Source organism: Apteryx rowi, unplaced genomic scaffold, assembly GCF_003343035.1.
Source record: "Apteryx rowi isolate R43461 unplaced genomic scaffold, aptRow1 scaffold_82, whole genome shotgun sequence".
NCBI lineage: Eukaryota > Metazoa > Chordata > Aves > Apterygiformes > Apterygidae > Apteryx > Apteryx rowi.
The window spans coordinates 693,870-714,678 of record NW_020451116.1 but is presented as its reverse complement, the minus strand read 5'-3'; the positions used below and the strand labels follow the sequence as shown (position 1 = coordinate 714,678).

General features: G+C 35.3%; 1 protein-coding gene across 3 annotated transcripts in view; it reads right to left on the bottom strand.

Annotated features, from left to right (window-relative positions):
• Window positions 1-20,734, bottom strand: part of SMARCA1 (SWI/SNF related, matrix associated, actin dependent regulator of chromatin, subfamily a, member 1) — a 38,933-nt gene extending 18,199 nt beyond the window's left edge. The window contains exons 1-18 of one of the 3 annotated variants that reach the window (XM_026089503.1): window positions 20,658-20,734; window positions 16,856-16,942; window positions 14,413-14,579; window positions 13,338-13,438; window positions 13,113-13,213; window positions 12,177-12,356; window positions 10,396-10,551; window positions 9,985-10,116; window positions 9,152-9,220; window positions 8,257-8,366; window positions 7,215-7,441; window positions 6,531-6,652; window positions 6,004-6,156; window positions 4,338-4,470; window positions 3,154-3,302; window positions 2,341-2,460; window positions 1,398-1,508; window positions 1,076-1,189 (exon numbers count right to left, since the gene is read on the bottom strand). In XM_026089503.1, the coding sequence (XP_025945288.1) occupies window positions 1,076-1,189; window positions 1,398-1,508; window positions 2,341-2,460; window positions 3,154-3,302; window positions 4,338-4,470; window positions 6,004-6,156; window positions 6,531-6,652; window positions 7,215-7,441; window positions 8,257-8,366; window positions 9,152-9,220; window positions 9,985-10,116; window positions 10,396-10,551; window positions 12,177-12,356; window positions 13,113-13,213; window positions 13,338-13,438; window positions 14,413-14,579; window positions 16,856-16,858 (2,148 nt within the window). In that variant the 5' untranslated portion in view covers window positions 16,859-16,942; window positions 20,658-20,734. The other 2 variants (XM_026089500.1, XM_026089502.1) reach the window with 2 other exon arrangements.
• Between the last annotated feature and the right edge of the window lie 75 nt (window positions 20,735-20,809).

The window sequence follows — 20,809 nt, the reverse complement described above, 5'->3', positions numbered from 1 at the left end:
CACCTCTCATTTCATCACATATATGGCCAAGATTAGCAATCTTTCATCCCTAATGTTGAAGCATTAATTGAAGAATTTCTTTCCCTAAGCTAATTATGCTTCAGTTCTTATCTATCCTGCCACTCTCAGTCTTTCAGCTTCCAACTAGATTTTAAGCACCTCCCACTTATTCTTAAAAAAAGTCTCCTAATATTAATTCTGCTCTTTTGCAATGTCAATTTCCTGTCTGTCGCCTTCCAGGACGGTTCAYGTTCTCCAACTTACTTTATAAAAGTATTTTCTTCTTGCTGCAATCTATCACCAGACCTGTTGGGTTTTTTTGGAGTAAGTTACATGTCTGGAAGTAGGAGTCCCATCTGAGGAGGCCCAACACTGGCATCAGTAATGAATGAAATCAACATCAAAACAAAACATTTGTTCACCACCTGCCCAGTAACATTGGGCAGGGGGAGGGCAGCTAAAGCATAGTAGGGAGGGGAAAAAAAGTAAATCTGTTGTTTGTTTTTCTTTCCTTAATAATTATATATTCAGATTCTTCTCCATACCTTTGAACATTTTACGCTCCCCAGAAATGCAAGGAAAATTGAAGTTACTATGCTTACCATCACCCCAACACTAAGTCAGCTTCAGTATTAACTTAAGATAATTTCTGTGCAAGAAACATGAAAGCTATCATGAAAAAATTCATACTTTGGAAGGTGATCTTACATTAGTCAAGACTGGTTTTCTCACCTTAGCCCAGATATCTTTAAGAAAGGTATATAAAACATTGGAACTGTCTTCACTTTTTCCACTCTTATTGTTAGGCACCCACCACAGAACACACATGAAGCTACACAGACAAAATTTTAAATAAAGGAAGAAATTACAGATGACTGTGTTCCACAGTGTGGAATGAGGTTTTAAGCCATTTTTCTTCAGAATGGGAAACACTTTGTGAAAGATAAAAACAGAATGACACGTTATTCAGACATAGTTTCATTTACTTCTTTAAATTAGTTGCTGTTGAGGTTGAAGTAAATCTACATAAAATATAAATATATGTCACTAATTTGAAAAAAAAAGATAGTATTACCTTATATCCTATAGTCTTACGATAATACAGAATTTCTTTTTCCAGCAGTTCAAATAATCGTGGTGGAAAAAACTGGAAATCCTGAATATTTGGTTGTTTTGGAGGTCGTGGAGCCTTCAAAAATACACAAGCATATCAATATTATTTCTGTGCAGTTAAACTGCCATAATTCAGCAGTACTGGCAACATATTGCTCTGCAAAACACATTAATTTTATTACAAGTATAGGGTAAGAGTAGAGGATGCAACAAGGAAGAGGAAGAGAGAGGAAGAGAGCAAAAGAATAAAATATGGGGGGGAAGAACAGTCCCCAGCTTTTTACCTTTGGAACTTTTGGTTCACTAACACGCAGGGCTTCTCTAAAATAAGCATCCACTGCATAATTAGCTTTGCGTTCTCGTTTTGGAGGCTCTATCCATTCCATCATGCTCAGCTAAACACAGAACGGAAATAAAATACATTAAAATAACAGCACATTATTGATAGACRCAACACTTGAACAGAAAGGTATATTTTCGTTGCAAATCTATTGCTCCACTCACCAACACGAACAGTACAACAAAACTCAAGAATAAGCTAGGAAGGCAGATTATAAGATGCATTCAAGCACATAAAAGAGATCACACAGCAGGAAGGGAGGGCTGCGATCTTGCAGTGGTATGGGTAGTCCCCACCTCTACCCTATTCTATGGACTTCAGACACCTTAGTGAGGTGGTGATTCTGTCTACCCAAATCCCACTGAAGGGCAGGGGACTCTGAATTCTGTAAGATGCTATGGTGAAAGAATTACTTCTCCAAATATCACAGTGAATAACTTACACAGACACTACCACATTGACAAAAAAATCCATTAGACAGCAGTGAATTAATCTTAAACTTACTAAAGCATGTTTCAAGACCATGCTGTATTTAGCTGGCTTCTTTTAATAAATTATTTACAAGAAAAAAAAAACACATAGGTATGTATATATACACATACTTTATTCTCATTGAATAATTTGTTTCTTCAAATGTTTCTTCAAAATCGCTAAGAAACTTGGATAAAAATAGATACGGGGCAACAGACAGCCATACAGAAAACAATCTAATCCTAAAAGGTAATTGCTTTGGAGGATGTACTGCAGTTAACAAATGACAGTTTCTAAAGCCAGTGGCTTTCTACTTCTTTAGCATAACCTTTATAGCTGTAACATTTTTACCATGGCCTTTGAGCTTGAGCCTCTAAACCAAAGTCTTTAAGACTTGACTTTATGAGAAAAATTACCTTTTGTTTTTCTCTATAATCTTCACCTTCAAAGTTATATAAGCTCATCTCTGTATCCATAGTGAAATTTCTTAAGCTGCTCTCCCCCATTTTTTGCAATCGTTCATTCATTTCAGCTGTCTAGAATACAGAAAGTTACATTTAGAATCACCCAAGATGTTCAATATTTCCTGCAAAAACAGCTTTCATCATTATTAAAACATTCTCCCTCTCTTCTACTTCCGTCTCCTACTTACATTTTCTGTGTTAACCAGGAAAGAAGCCCATAGTGCTTTTCAACCCTGAACAACCCAGCTCTAAGACTTTCCATCAGACCAAGTTTATTATGCTGTGATATAGCCCTATATGATGTAACATACACCCGGTACACCTCTATGATTTAACTTTTAAATTTAACTGAAATTTATGTCCAACTCTTCAGAGCTGAAAGGATAGTTCATTTTTCCACAGAGCTACCTATTCCCTCTTAAAATTCCATAAAGGTTGTTTGTCTATTAGAACTGCTGGCATAGAATTTACATCTTTCTAAAAGCCTATCCCAGGAAATAAACAGCGCAGAAGATACCGTGCCCATTTTTTCCCACAGTCTGAACTACTGAAAGTCATTACAATTCACTTCTTTTACTCCTTAAGCTTTCATAGCCTTTAAAATATTTAACAACAGTAAAATAACATTTGGGTGTAAGCAAACAGATTTACAAAATTATCAGATTTAATTATTCTTGCCCTCTATTTCTTTTCTATTTCATACATATTATATATATATGTGTATCTGATGTATATTTCAAATTCCATACAAAACTATTCTCTCACCTTCTTTTCACCTCTTTCCAAAATAGTGGTTATATCTTCTTCTGTCAGTTCACTGTCTTTTGAAGCAAAGACATGTGTAGCTCCATGCCGGATCATTTGCAACATTTCATCCTTCGCCAGTTTGTTAGACTGTTGGTCTATGAGCCTTCCTAAAATTAGAAGAAATAGGTTGAAATCTATAATATAAAAATTCCAGTAGGCCCATGCAAATAGTAGATTTTTTTCATTTTAATGGCAGAGGAAGAAAGGAAAAAACAAAACAGAACCATATAGAAAAAATTCTGAATTTCACTTGTGCTGAACATAAACAGAAATTGGGGAGATACGAGATCTTTCTGGGGGGGAGGGGGGGGATTAACTTTGAATCAAGTGAAAACAAGATTCTGTTTCACTTTCAGATAATTCAAATCTTATGTTTAAGATCTTATTCTTGTAAAGTTAGCTGATTTTTTGAACAAGAAATTCTATTTCGACATGAGAAATGACCAAGTATTCTGGAATAAACATTAAGAAGTAAGAAGCTCTTCATTAAGATGAAGAACACCTACTCTGCTGATATCAAACCAAAACTCTGAATATTTTCACTTTGCCCAAAATTCTCATTTTTTCCCCCCAATGTTTCACTCATCCTGTCTCACCTCTTCACAGACCATTTTGACCACCATCCTTTCAGTAACCCACCCCTTTGGAAACACATAACTGTCATATGGCTCACAACCTTCACAGACTTCAGCTTGATAATCTTGGCTTTTGATAAATTATCTTCAAAGAGCTTCAAAACAAAGCAACACTGCAGTTTTAATGTTCATTAAATTACTGTACAATAAGAACCACATCTATATAATTATTTTAAACTGTCCTGGAACATACTACTACTATTTTTTTTAAACATACCAGAAAAATCAGTTGATACCTATTTAACAGTAATTTATTTTCCTCATTTAGATTCTTAACATGAGCCTATGCCCACATTCTTAATTTAGGAAAACTCACACTTCTTTCAAATGAAATTTCATCTGAACAAGTGAATAATTTATATGTGATACTTTTTAGATAAATTTAGAGTACTGCAATTATACACAAGGCCTGCTCTGCCTCACACTGTACTTCTGTAGTTATTTAACCCATGCTGTAAGGGACTGAACCAAATTCTGTTGCAGACAAACATATATAGCAGTTGATACCTTGTTGTATAACTATAGAGTCCAGTCTCAGTTTTATTTCAGCTCTTTCTACAATCCTCTCTTCAACAGTATTATCAGTGATTAGTCGAAACACCCGTACTGGTTTCTTTTGACCAATACGATGCGCACGATCCTAACAAACATAAATCAATGAGTATTCAGTAATAAAAACTCACAGGCAATAGACAGTTAACTTGCTATATAGCAGAAGCATCAGACTGAAACTAGCATAAATTTCTTGGTTCCTTGTTTATTCAACAGTACACAATAAATGTAAAACCAGTATAGTAATATATACTTATACCTGGACAGATGCATCTTTTAAATTTGGGTTATTTTATTGCAATAAACTTATCTACCTCGTTGTAAATGAAGATAACTGAAGCTCTGTCTATACGGGAAGTGGAGTAACTGGGAAGTGGAGTAACAACAACATACGTACATATATAGTGTGTGTATACACACACCCCTGCACTGCATTCAAACTAATTCTCTCACATGAGAAAAGTATTGAAACTTTGGCAGCCCTGACTTCAGAATATTAATTCCATGGGCAAAGTCCACGCGGCCACAGCTTCAATACCGTAGCTGACCCAAGACAGCTACATTAAAACATCAGTATACAGCTCACACCTTACAGGTGCGGCACAGAGCAAATAAGGTCTGATGATTAACATGCTGTACCTATTTGTACCAAAACCTGTGGTTATTCACTCTGGAAGACATGAATAAAAATATTTTGTCCTCTAAAAAAGAGAAACAAAAAAAGAAACAAAATAATTGGCCAGCAAGCTGTTGAGCTGTTGGTACCAGGATTTTCTGGTTAGCCTTTGAACATGAGTTGTTAACTCTTACTCTCTTGCACAATATTCATTTATCACTTTTCTTCCTTAAAAGTCTATTAGACCTTAGAGATCATGCTCATCAGTTCTCAGGAATTCAGTCTACTGTTGGTGGCCAGTGTGCATCTCAAAGGAAGGATCATTTATTCCCAACAAAACCTTGAGGCATTTAAGGACATTAGCAGGAAGAAAAAAAAAAAGAAAAAAAAAGAAAAAAGAAACACTCAACAAGAACAGAACAAACCCCCTCAACTCAATCATCCAAGAAGCATCATGGGATTTTTATTCCACATGAAACAAGTTACAGACTTTGACTTTAGGAATTATTCAGTACTCCAAAAGAGAAGACTTTAGTAAGCTTAACCCAAAGTTAAGGATTTCTTTTCCCTAGCTTTACTACCCAGTAGAAACTGTGTAGAAACTATGYGGGTTGCACAAGATAAGCTTTACAAAAGAGAAGGAAAGCAGAACATAATGCTGCATGCTTTTAATTCATTGCTATTATTTTGGGAACAGCCCTCTCTTATTCATTTACTGTTATATATTGGAAAGACAGAATTAAGAACAATTCTATGGATAAATAATATTGATAAAGTATTTTGACAGAAGTACTCTTATACAGTTTTGAAAATAATTAGACAAAAAATATTTACAGAAAGAAATCTAGAGTTTCTTCCATAATTTTGTTTATGCCCTTTCATTCAATTCCTTGGTTTGTTGGTATCAAATACAAAAGGTAAAGGAAAAATAACAAAAATGCTGGGAATAGTTAAACAAAATTGAATAATGGTAACTTTAATGAACAAGTAAGGATACTGGCTCACCATGGCTTGCAGGTCTACTTGAGGGTTCCAGTCTGAATCATAGAGAATAACTACATCAGCAGTTGCCAAATTAATTCCTAGACCTCCAGCTCTGGTACTAAGCATGAAAATGAATTTACTGCTGTTAGGAGCATTAAAGGTGTCTATTGCTTCCTTAAAAAAAAAAAAAAAAGAGAGAGAGAGAGAGTCTCATTAAAGTATCAGAGTTTTCAAACAAGTTTCCAATATATTGGTGACTTGTCAAGGAATTTTCATACCAGAAACAACTGTAGGTTTGCACATGCAAAACAAACCCATTCCAAGTAGACAAAACATTAAGTTGTTCAGTTAGTTGGGGAACAAATGAAACCTACTTTACTACAACCTTTTGTTTAGGAAAAATATATATCCTTTGCTGTCTTTTTATACTGTAGCATTTTGCTTTATTTTAAAAAGCTATATAGCTACTCATATATATCTCTAAACAGCAACAGCTTCTTAATCAGCTGATACATAAAACATATTTCTTGTTTATACAGCTTTTTCACCTCTCTTTCTTCATGTGGTGTCTGTCCATCAAGTCGACAGTACTCATATCCACGCCACATGCAATAATCTTCCAAAATATCCAATAAACGAGTCATCTGACTAAAAAGTAGAACTCTGGAACCTGATAGAAGATAAGATTTTGTTGCTGCTTTTATGCTTTTATATTAATCTTACTACAGAGCTTACTACAGAGTATGAATAAAGAACTCATGCAAAATACACTGTACTATGTGACTATGCCTAACATTCAAAAAAGTCTTTCTTTTGCACCTACTTTTCTGACATTGATTTAACTTCTATTCAGGACAGGTTATCTGATAATTTTTGCAGAAGAATTATACAACTGAAGAAAGAGAAAAGTTAAAAATATGGTGAGACAAGTAGCTGATGACTGATGTGCACAGGAAAACTATTCCTCTTATCAAAAATGGTCTTGAAGATGGTAGCAGGGAGATTCTTCTCTTCCTTTCCCCATATCATTAGTCTTCCTTACCGGCCCTGTAAGACTTCCTTCCCTCCATGCACTAAAGACTCTACAGAAAAATGGTTTTGAATAAAAACCTCACTGAAAGTAATGAATGCACACACTGGAGGAAAGACAAGGATGAGATCTATGCAAGTTTTAAAGTGCATTTTTACTTACAATGGCTATTTTGATCATTACTGTTCATAGATGTACTTACCCTGTTCTCTGAGTTTTGCTAGCAGTTTATCCAGAACCAACATTTTACCACTGTTAGTGATGAGATGTGTGTCAGTGGTATAAGGAGGGCCAGGTTCAGCACCATCAAATAAGTATGGATGGTTACAGCATTTTCGCAACTGCATCAGAATATTCAGCAGACGCATCTTGTCCATCTTCCCAGCCGAATTTAGGATATCAATATCTTTCATCAGGATCCTTGTATACCTGATATTTTATGGACAATTTTGAATAACTCTAGGTTTCTTTTCATACTTAAAACATGAAAGAATCCCTGAAATGTCTCAATTACTTTTTTCCAGAAGCAGAAGATTGTTTTGTTTACATGAATACTAAGGTATATTATTATAAAACTTGGGAAAAATACTTGACTGATAATAAGGATTTGTAAATCCAAACCCAAATTGAAAGGCAATCTGTCCGTGAATGACACTGATCTGTCATTTACTAGGTTTTCCTACATTTCTATTCTAGGATTATGGAGTGGATTATAGTTATCACAGATTTGACCAAAGCTGCTACACTGACCTGACTCTCGGATCTGCATAAAGGAATAGGTGAAAAAGCCCTTTTCTCACTTCTCTTCTGGGTACGTGGCTGCTCAAGGTTTTATTTTACTTTTAACTCTGAGACTTCTAGTGGTGCATACCTACTTGCATCAAGGAATGAAATTTATTAGGTATACATTCCTTCAAATAAACTGAAGGGAAAGAAGAAAAATTATTTTTTCCGTCCTCCACCCATCCCTTTTCATTACAGTTCTTGAGCTCTTTAACTAGTGCGAATAAGAGGAGATTAAAAAAAAAAAAAAAAAAAAGGAATAACTACTGCAAATAAGAGGAGAAAAAAAAGAAAAAAAAAACAAGAAAAAACTAATATCAGCCCCAAAGACAACTCTAAACATGCTTTTCTGGCTGACTGCCTTATTGACATGCAATGACAAGAAAAAAATAGCAATTCAATATGAAGAACTGTTTTGTTCTTTATCAGAAAAGAATCTTACTTTAAGGTAAGTAACTCACCATTCCCTCTGCATTTTGCTAAGTCCAAGGTAAATTTTTACTTCCTTCTTAGGAGGCAAACTCTTTTCTACTTCAGCTTTTATGCGACGCAATAGAAATGGCTTCAAAACCTACACAAATTAGAGTTTTTCCACAGATAGATTTAGAATATGGATTGCCTCAAATACAATAGTAACAGGTTCAATTCTGTAATACCTGTTCTATCAAAACTAAGCAATTGCTATTGCTCTCATGGTGAACTCCTCAGAACAATTCTGCTACAGTCTGAAAAATGAAGTTTCCCATTCTTTCTAATACGCTGCTAAGTCAACACACGAAATACATAACACTTTTGCCATATTCTTCCTAGTTGTAATTCTGAGCAAGGATCAACACCATGAACTTATAAATCAATTTATTCCCTTTTAATAAAAGCTCGATATCATTTCACTAGCAGTGTATACAAAATATACCAACACTTCAAAGATTAAAAAAAAAAAAAGTATGTTGCACTTCCTTCTGATTTCAGTTTTATTACCATATAATGAAAAATGCCTCTTCCATTTTACAGCAAAACAAAGGTAAAGACATGTCTTTATTTATTCAGGCTAGCATTAACGTATCAATATACTATTCAGGATAATAAATGGTTTCRAAGAGCCCTCAAAATTCTTCATTTTTATATTTTAAATATAGATTTTGTCCACTTCAAACAGCAATGCTACCAAAAGTAGTATCTGCAGAGTAATTTCTGGTATTTCACTCATAAAAATTCTGTCAAGCATTTCTATAACAAAACACATTCATGTCCATTTTCTTAATTTTGACTGACATGAAATAAGGAGGAAACAGTCTATTTTTATTTTTACATCATGTATGCTAACAAAGATGCATGATTATAGCTTTAATTACTTACAGCATGAAGTCTTTCTACAAGTTTCTGATCACCGAGACAATTTTTAGTGTCAAACCATGAGTCGAAATCCTGTGGGGAAAAACCACAACTAGAATGAATAGTTTATCATCTCTATTTCTAACAGACATATATGGACTCTCATTCACTCCAGCAGAGAGTGGCATAAATCTTAAGACATATGACTTCTATCAGTGAAAGAAAAATCAGGCCATAATTCTATGTCAGCTGCACAGCACATAACAACATTTAAGTCAACTAAATAACTCCACTGACAAAATACAGTTATACTGTTACTCTGTTCCATTTACAATGATATTTCATGTTCATCAGTGGAGCATCTCAGCTCTTACTTTAGCACTCGCACGATGATGGGGCAAGAGGGTACAAAAAGAAAAAGAAAACAGAATCCATAAGAAGTGAGATGGAAAACATAGCAGAAAGAATGGGAGCAATACAAGGACAGCAAAAACAATAGCAAAAAGAGAAAGATGACTCAAAGGAGGAGGAAATTCTAAATGAAAAAAGGTTTACGCCTATTTGGATGCTCCATATTCTTCATTCTGCATTGCTTTCCCAAATTTCGCTCCACTTTGCACAATTCTTGAACTTTTTAAAATACTAGTTGTCATTACTGGCCTGGTGCCTTATCTGCACTAACAATGTACTATTTTAACTAGATAAAGCAATGAAATTATCTAGTTAGAAAAGTCATAGAGCTTCTACTGAAACCAGGTCTTCCACATCATATGTCTCTTACTAGCTGGTCATTCTTCTCTGCAGAAAGTGTCTTGGGTATCAAAATGACAAGATTTTACTTTCAAACCTCAACTTACATCTGCAGAATTGAAGACATCAGGTAAAAGAAAATTGAGTAATGCCCACAGCTCATGGAGGTTATTCTGTAAAGGAGTTCCTGTAAGCAGCAATCGATTCGTTGTCTTGAACTCCCGGACAATCTCTGACAGCTAAAAATAAAACAAACAGTTATCGTCATCATCATGTACAGTTTAAACATGATGAACTTCCATCATTCTGAAGCCTGAAACCATATCAACTGAATTTAAAGACAGTGAGCTACCTCTGACTTCTACACTTCCCACTCAATAGCTTACTGCTTTTGTTTTTTTAAAAACATTTTGACCTATCTGAAATACAAACAATACCTAACACTTAGAATTATTAGGTATTTTGAAAATACTTGGACACAAAAGATTCCAACTGATTTTAGCAGATTTTGAGTTTACCTTGGACTTCTCATTCTTTATTCTGTGAGCTTCATCAATTACCAGGTATCTCCAGTTAAATTTTTTGAAGACAGATTTCTCCTTGATGACCATTTCATATGATGTAACACAAACATCCCATTCTCCAGGCATCATAACATCACGGATAAAAGCTGCCTAAAGAAAACAATTGAATCAATTAAAGACTATTTACAAAAAAGAACAATTTGTTTGGAATTCAGTGAAACATATCTCTGCCAACATTACTGAAGCAATAAGATAGTACATAAAAAAGTCTGAAACAGCTTTTATATAACTAAGTTAATTCAACAAGTCTTCAATCCTTTACATTTTAGGCACAAACAGATCCTCAGCTGTGGTTTAAAAAAAAAAAAAAACACAAATTTTTCCTATTCTTCAAAACAAGTATTTGTTCTTTAGCATAATTTTTCTGTAAGAGTTGTTCTTTATCTTCTTGCATCTGTTTGTCTAACAACTACTTAAGTGATACACATCTAATATACTCATTTAAAGCATTTGAATACAGTACAAAATTAGAGCTATAAAGCCCCTCCTAACTATCCAGTCTAGAGATACAAAATCCACAAAAGAGTGTTTCAGAACAATTCATCTAGTCCATTCCCATCTCCTCTCCTTCCTAAAGTCCCCTCTCCTGTCTCTTCTCTATTTTGTTATGGATACATAAATCCATTCATACGAAAGAACATCACCCCATGGAAAGGTCATAACATGCAGGTCTCCAAGAACTTATTTAGCAGGTTGCATGGCCCACCCTGGCTAAAAGGACAGGCGCAACTGTTCTAGTCCTTCCCCTCGAAGAACTTGCTAATAAAGGAGTGTTCTCTACAGCACTGTACCATGCACTGATTTATTAACACAAACGTAAGCTCAGAGGTGTTTTAGCCACTACAGAACATGGAGAGATTAAGCAGAAAACCAGGAAATGAAAAATTATGACAATACATACATAATATTCTGAAAGCAAAGAAAATACAAGGTACATGCTCCCCCTTCAATTGAATCTTAATTTCATCCCATGGAACTAGCAATAAACACTAGGTGTGATTCAACAGCTGTGGTACAGATATTATCAAGCTTCAAATCATTAATGATTTGGCAAGAGTGTTTTGATCAAATGTCGAAATATAGCACTGGAAGGAACCATTTGAATCACTGGCATAACAGTTCCTCACAATGACAGGCAACCTTGCAAAACATGTTAGGTACTGTAAGATTCACAGGAACACCCAGCTTGGTCTTCAAGTTACAAAATACCCTATATCTAATTTAAAGCCTTCAATATGAAAGACAAAAAGCCTCAAGAACTGCAAGACAATCCTAGTTACAAGGCCATGGATGGATGTGAGATACAAGTAAAGAACACGAGCAGTCATCTAAAAAAGGAAGAAAAGAATAAAAGGGCAAAGAAGCAACAAGGTGAATGCAATAAAGGCAAACGGATAATCACTGTCACAATGCAAATACAGAGGAGATCAAAATGAAAAAAATAGGTGCAAAAGTCAAAGAGGAAGACAACAGGGAAGGAGGAAAGCCACAGACAGCCTTACTTTGATCCCAGTCTATTATTTCAGATACTGTTTACATTTTTCCTCGCAGTTACAAATGAAAAATGTTACATTTGTAATGCTAATATAGTTAAAGATTGCTGGAGAAAAAAAAAAAGACTATAATTAAGGAGGTGGCTTAGAGAGAATTCTCTTTCCCAAAACACTCATTTCTGACAAATAATGTATAATATCTTTTGAAAGTAAAGCACTTACTCTGGCATCTTTATCTCCAATAAGGCAAACGGCACGTAACGATGGAACCCAGCGTTTAAACTCATTCATCCAATTGTGCAAAGTTGATTTTGGAACCAGGACCATGTGTGGCCCAGGAATGTTTCTGTAATGCTTCAGATAGCCTAATAATGCTATCGTTTGCAGAGTCTTACCAAGACCCTACATTGGCAAAGAGGGGAGGGAAAAAAAACCTTCTGAAATGAAATATCATACAGAAATAGTTTCAAAAAATTTTCCAAGCATATAAGATTCTGCCACTTAACTTATTTATAGCAAAATACACATACAAAATTTTTCAATACAGTTTCTTTCATTATATTACAGTTCCAGTTGTGAAAATGTAACTGTTGTAGAACAATACATACTCCTGCATATACAATGAATACTATAGGTACTTTAATGTTTGAACTTTGCTCTCAGTAACTACCATTAGAMTTTATTATCCATGACATATAATACATATCTTGCTTAATTATACAAAATTATTCTATCATTCAACTTGAACTCTAGAGGACATATTTTGATATTTATCGAGAGCACCAAAATCTTGGACTTAACCAAGGCTGCACACCCTCTTCCTTCTGGGCAGTGTTGAAGAAAACAATTTGCACACTTTTTACTTTTGAACATGTCACACAAACAAAAAAGAAACTGCAATGATTATACATTTTTATACATTACAATAGACAGGGATTCTCAATTAGCTACTATTTACCTAACCAAAGCAATAACTGCTTGAAAATTTTTAATCATTTCATGTATTGTTTACTATTACAAGATTAATTTATGTACAAATCACACAATTTATATTCATGTAAAAAGTTATTGGGCAACTGAAGAATATACAAACAAAGAAAAAAAAAGTCAGAAAGGAATGGTTACTTTCCACAAAAATTCCAAAAGATTACTGCTTACCATTTCATCTGCCAGAATGCCATTAACACCATTTTCATACAATGAAATCATCCAGTTCAGCCCTCTAACCTGATAATCTCTTAGTGTTCCTCCTTTCACATCTGTAAATGTAAGATTCCTCTAAGTGGAAGAAATACTAATTCTAGTAGAAAAGTTTAATTGCAATCTGCTCATCAGATTTTAACTAAAACAAAACAAACAGAAAATTGCCAATAGAAAACTTACATGAAGGAGATTCCTCAAATCGAATACACACATTAGATGTTTTTCGACTCTCAGACAACAATTCTTCATCTTCTTCTTGTTCTGTGCGCCTGTGACGATAACTAAAGAAAGAATCCAAGAAGGATGTGTATATGAAATAACTTCAAAACACTGACTATATAATCAAAACAAGCCAAATCAGGATAAAAGCAATTGTTGATCTATAGTGTGCATGTTGTAGCACCCTGATCTTTGGCAGAAATCATATCTTGTTAATAAGTTACTCCTTCACAGTTTACTCCAGCTTTAATTATGATAGCTGGAATGCAGCCCTCTCCTCCAGAGCCCTGACTATACTCTGACAAGTATCATGAGCTCTCCAAGAGACTCTGTAATGAGCAACACAGTATTAAAACACACACACGTCAACGGTGACCTTAGAATCAATTACTTGATAATTATACCATTCAGAAGAATGAGGTATTTTATTCCAAAAATGTTTTTAAAAAATTGATAAAGCAGAAAATGCTGTTTTGTAAACTTACTGAAAGTTAGTTGTTAGATATTATAGACTCTCCAAACACCTACAAGCTATGTCTGCGTTAGTGAGTAATGTAGACAGAATTGTGCAGTGAGACAACTGATGCTAAGGATCCAACATCCAACTATATCCGTGTTGCGTTATTTTACCTTGTCTAGCTGTAGTCTGATCCCACTGACATGTCCACTAGTGGTTGGAGCACATCACGTGCATCTCTGGAGCCCATCTTCTAGTTTAGTGTTATCCAAAAGAAATTCAATCCATGTGCTCCAAAAATCTCTCCACCGTATTAGCCAAAGTAGCAATGTAAGTAGCAATAATCAGGGAATTTACTTTAGAAGTTCACTCCTGATCTAAACTCCAACTAATGCAGATGAACCGACACACATACACCAATTCACATGCCAACACATTTTCCTATTAATGGTGTACCATAATTTCTTTTGAAAGTTCTGGACTTAGTAATCTAAAGATTCTGATTTAAATAACTAAATAGATACAGTAAAAGGCATAATTAATTTGAAAGCGTAAGTTAGAAATCGAAACACAACATACTCCCCAGCTGAAATTAAACTCTGTTTTTCATCCTTCTTTATCCGTGGCCGTCCCAGTTTGACTTTCAGAGGCGATGTTGGTGATTTTTGTGCTGCAGGCTGAATAAAATGCGCAAAAAGTTCTGTCTGTTTCAGGAGGAATTCAAATCTTTTTGCTCGATCTGCTTTCTAGTTTCCAAAGTGAGGAGAAAATTAAAAAAGAAAGATTAGTAACCTTTCTTCATGAACAATTTTATTTTTCTTAAGAAACAGACTCATGAGGACAACTTATATGAGGGAAGACTGATAAGATCACTGCCTACTGTTAGCCAACTAGAGGCTACAAACATCATGCAAAAGCTGGCATACCAGTAACTGTAACAGGATACTTTAAAGGATTCTGTACAAAAGATCAACAAAAAGATGAGGTTCTGACTTACAGTAAGGGATGAAATTCTAGTTTTGCTCAAGTCAGTGGCAAAACTTTATCAGCTTGAAGGTTATCAGGATTTCTTCCAAGAAGATATTGTACTAGCTCCGCTTTTAGAAGTATGAGTAACATAATGGATGCACAAGCTTAATACTCCTTTCCTTGAAGCTAGTGAATTTTGCTTTCAGATCACAAATTTCAATCTTTTAAGTTTTGCTGTAATAATGAGGCATATGCACTTCACTAAATACAGTGAAACATATGTCCTTCACTGTATTTAAAAAACAACATGTGATACCATTTTTTAAGAAATAAAAATAAGATAGAATGCAATTGCTATCAGTTTTTCTATGGCATTTAAGCATCATGTAACACTACATCACGTAAAGAATTTTTCTGTGATGTCATTTATATCTTGATACGTAAGCTACAAATGTGAAATTGTAATTCTGTGCCATAATCTAAGAAATATATAAACAATAGAAAGCTTTTCTGTAGAAAAATCAGATAATTTATACACAAGTAACAGCAATAACATGAACCAGTCTATTAAAGGAAAAGGCAATTAAAACTGAAAGTGACCACTGCAATGCACGGGCTTTCCACATGAGGGCAATGTATTTACAATGCATTTATTTTACAGTGCAAGTCTTAACAGCATGCAAGTGTCCTTAGAAAACTCTCCTGGAAATCATTACTGGACTTTTTGTGTGTTTTGAAATTTTGATAAGATGGCAATATCAAATAAAACTTTTATATGAAATGATAGGGGAGGAAGGGGGGGCGCCTAAGACACATTTATGCCTATGCTCATGCAGGACAAGAACAAATTCATCCAGAGCATTTTAAACAATAACAGACAACAGACAATGGGACAATGCTCTTGGTAAACAAAGCTAATCATAGCTGGTGAGGTTCCACACTCAATGCCATAATATACACCCAGCCCATAATTTTGCAGGCAAAGAGCAAGTTGTGTGCCTCGGAAAACAGTATAGTTCTAGCTCATGACTGCACAGTTAATAAAAGGTAGTTTTTTTGGAGACACATTCCCACTGTCTCTTAAAACAATGGCCTCTAACCCTCTACATCAGGAGTGACGTAATATCGACCATATATTATTTGGATACCAAGATTAGTTATTTATTCAACACATTCTCAACAAACAGATTTACTTGTTTGTCTTATTTTAGGCTAAAAATTAAGTATTCATTCAGTTAGGCATCAGTTTTCATAACAGTGACACTCTTCCATCAACTAAGAACTGACCACACGCGACATTCAAGAGCAAGCCTTACAATGCCGCCCTCTTCTTTCTGCCTTTTTGTAATACAGAAGTTACCCTATTATCTCTACTCTCTTCTCCAGTGCTACAGGTTCCCTTAATTTGGGTCATGGATAAATCCTACTTTGCACTATTATCCTATGGAGCATATCAACATTTAAACCTCTAATTTTGGAGATAGGATGAGAAACTGGCAGCTTCTGTATTTCTCTCATTTAAGCAGTTACTTAAGGAGGCCTCAGACATGACTCCTGGGATCATCAACTGAAACCAGCAGATAAAGATTCAAAACAGAGGGGGGAGAGTTCTAAACCTAAAATGCGATTGAATAGAAACTCCTTACCACAGAAGGGTCTGGATACTAAATTTACATGAGAGGGGAGGAAAAAAAAAAAAAAAGCAAGTGGACAAATTCATGGAAGAAAAATCCACTGACAATTATAGTGTACAAAATCACAGCTTCCAATTCTGGAAATCATGCAGCCACAAATACCTGGAGAATGGGACAATCTTTAACAGAACTATGCCATCTGCTTGCTCTGTTCTCATAATCTTCACTAAACACCTACTGCACAACACTGAACTACACATAATCGTATCAATAGCACCACCCAAATTCATTTTCCTTTTCTGACACATCCCGCCTGCAATAGTTATTTGTTACCTGCAACTGTGTCCATCTAGCTCAAGCAAACAAACTAAAAACTTTCATAAAAATCTTGCCATTTGTTTTGCTGTGAATACACTTACCATCTTCTCTTCATATTCTGGGTCAATTTCTTTTTCAGGTCTGGCTGCCTTGGGCGGAAGTTTGAGTTGAAATGGAGGATCATTTTTCTGGAATTCAAATTTTAAACACTATAATCATCAGCATCTTTATCTACTGAAGCAAAAATATCAAACTGAATAAACCTGCACACTATAAGAATAGCTGGATTCTTTTTAAAAATAATTATTTCAAACAAAACTGTTTGAAATGACTGCACTAATTGCATCACCACCCAAAACAGAACCTGAAATCCATGATGTAAAGAGAAGGAGATATAGACAGATAAAACTTAAACTGCAGATTAATCTCATCCTCATGTTTCTCTCTTCAAATAGGATCCAAGTTGAAAGAATTGAAGGAAAGTACTAAAAGAGAGCAAAGTTTATTCTTTCACAGAAAAGACCTTGCTGTAAATGAATAATTAAATTTGACATCTTGAAAAGATAGTTTAAAAATTATATATATGACTTCTAAATTTAAAATTCCTAACTGTAAATTCTGAGCACCTGCATCCTGTTCTTGCTCATCTAAATGAATGGTCAGAGTTCGCTTGGAAATACAGGTTTAGCTATACTTAGGCCATATACCCAGGAAGTGAGACAAATTAAACAAATCAGTCCATGCAGCAACCACTGGGGATGCTCTTAGTTAACAAAGGACTACCTTATTTACTATAAATGAAAGAAATTCAAGAGAGTAGCCAAAATGGCTAGTTTTCATAGTTTACATGGTTCATTTTTGTCTTCAGCTGGCAAGCTCAAAGCAGGTTTCCACAACTGCCACTTTGCTGTATAAAAAATGAAAAGCTGGCAAAAAATGATACTTACAAAATATTATTTTAAAAAGACAAACCATGGGAGTTTTTTTTTTTATTCAATCTTCAAAGCATGTTTTTCTAGGTATCTCCTTCAAATAAAAAATATTAAATATTTTATTCTTTGAGATACATTAAATTATAAAAATCTTCTTAAAAAACACTGAATAATGCCAAAGTGCATGTCTTATAAAAAGTAACAAAATAAGATCTTAATCTGACAGGTGATTTTAACATTACCCTAACATAAATACATTAAAATGAAATAATAATCTAAACAATTTGGGTTCAGGTAGAAAAGCCAGACCAAAATGGGCCTAAATATGTAGCAGCTTTTCAAGCAGCATTACACTTGTTTTACTTTCAGAATTGTTACTGATGAATATATACACAACTTAGTCTTTATGTGGAAGGATGTAAATGAGAGGAACATAAGCTGAAGCTAGAGAACACCTTTCTAAGTTTTGGCCCAAAGACATAACTCTCTGTAAAGATGATCAGTACTAAGCATATAATAAAGTTGTTTGACAATTTAATGATTTTATAAATGCCTGACTTCAGTTTCCAAGGCCAATAATTATGTTGCAAGTAAGTAGCATTAGAAATTTTCTACGATAAGTGACTTACAACTTCTGACAGCTCAATTCAGAAAGAAGTGTTACAAGAGGGCTGTTACGCCAACACACAAAAAAGCAGTTCATACATATTGTATACTCACACCTCGATTATATTATTATGTAACATAGCATAAGCTTCTGTTTGAAAGACTGCCAGTGCTAACACTGGAAACAATCTCCTTGTTACCAAAGTGACAAAGTACTCCTCCTTCAAGACAAACAAAAAAATGCCAGTAGCCCATTTGAGATGTCTCCTTCAGTTCCCCTGGAAATAAATTAATTATGTAAATGAATGTGCCTCGAAAAATTAAGTCCTCTGTCTACCTCAGATGAGTATGAAGTTTCTCCTGGACAGAGGAGAATGGTTCAACATTATGAGAATCCTATTTGACTGCAAAAGAGTTTTCCTTGTAAAACATAATAACCTTATCTTTTTAAGTCCAAAGGCAGATGACTCTAATGCCAGACTGTCTCTCCTGTTACTCAGATTTCCCTAGCAGAAGGAATTTTCATACTGGCCATACCCATCAAGCTTATTCAGAAATAATTACTTGTGAATAACACTTTCTGAGTTAAACAAGTGAACAGGTATGTAAATTTACCGCAGCTACAGTACGGTAAATTCACATCCTACACCTTAACTTTCAAAACAAAACACATTTGTTTCCCTGCTCACCCTCACTCCTCATTGCAGTGTTTCATCATTTGATCTATAGATCATTGATGGCCCCAAAATATCAGAAGTAATGAACAGGAGTGGACTATCAAAAATTGCTGTAAAAGACAAACAACTTAAGACATGCATCCCAGTACCCTTTCTCTTCCCGACCACTTACGCTGGGAAAGAGTATGCCGTGTTTTCACTAAAACATTACTCTGTGCTGGTGGAGCTAGATGGGTAGTAGGCATGAGCACCATGTCTGAACTTGCTGCTGGGTAATATTCTGCATTATAAAAATCTAGAGCTTGCCAATTATTACATTTTGATATGAATAAGAATACTTTTCTCTTTTACTACCAACTGTAGCATATGCCTAATACAACACAGAAGCACAAAACAATTCATAAGTTTATGGAAGAGGTACCCTAGAAACAATACACAATGTATCTTCAGCAGTTAGAGGACTGATTTAACAGGAAATCTGATCAGCAGAAACCTCAATGCAAACAAATACACCAGCAAAAAAGTACTTTCACTTTTAACTTATTTTGTGCAGGGAACTATCTGGTTATAAGCTGCCTCTACCCTAGAAAAATTTTCCACTAAAGATTAAACTCAGGATAACATAGTCCACTGAAAAACTGTGTCATTTAAACATCTTATGATCAATAGCGTTGTGCAATGCTCCCAAACACAACAGAGCCTGAGGCATTCCAGGGACCCAAAATACCTTCCCTTAAGATCTCTGTTAACTAGCCTAAAAAAAGCTACTGAGGTCAGGCTGAGAGAGAGATTTCTATCTAGTCAGAGCAATAGTTGGTCCTAAATTGAATTACCTACATGAATGCCTAAATAAATGACTGGGAATAAGAACTGCTGCTTTAGTTGACTTTACTCATATCCTGTGCTATTGAGCTTTTTTAAACAGATGCATTAATTAGAAGGACCCCCTTTTGTGTTGAACTCACATGTGCAAAATGGAAATACATTGCAAACAACCATTAACTTCGGACTCTCTAATACCGTTGCTGCTACAAGAAAGACTACGTTGAAGCAAAACCGTGAAAGTGGAAAGGAGCACAACAGGTTGTATTATATCCCATTATTATGCAGATTCCTACCTGTACAGCTATGAAACAGACCTGTGGCTCAGCCTGAGGTGAAATTCCACAGTCTGAATGAAAACCTCAAACAGCAGCAGCCTCCTTTTTTCCCGCTTAAGAAACGTAGGAAGCAGTATGGCACGGTAGCACAATGTTGATATATTCTAACCTATTCACTACTTCCAAATGACTTCTCCAGATATTCACTAGACACTTAGTACCAATTTTGTATCAGTTGAGAAGTATACAATTTTACAGAAGAAATTGTATCCAATAGAGAGATAACCCCTTTTTCTCCCGAACCATCAGGTGATGTTCACAATTACACTGTACTGTATTTCACAGCCAGCCACCTTTCCTGCACAAGAGTAATGAACTCAAGAAAGAGGCATTCATTTCAGGAAGAAATGGGCTTTCAGGGAAAAACAGACTTTCACCAGTTGGAGTTAAAATTCTGACCGCACTAACACCAGTATTCCTGCTAGTTTCTGCAGTACCACACGAACACGGCACTTGGTCACCGCTCTTAGCAAGAGCTCCCACAGGATTCATTCTTCACGTCAGATCTTGCTCAGTTTCCAAGGTTACCTGAAAACATCACTTCGACTAGTGCCTTAGCCTGAGAGTCCCGGCGGAACCTTTTTTCCCCCGAACGCGAAGGGAGGAGACCGCCACCGCGCAGGCTCCCGTCCCGCGCCAGCGCGGCGCCCCCGCGGCGCTCCCGGCGGGCGGCAGCCGGA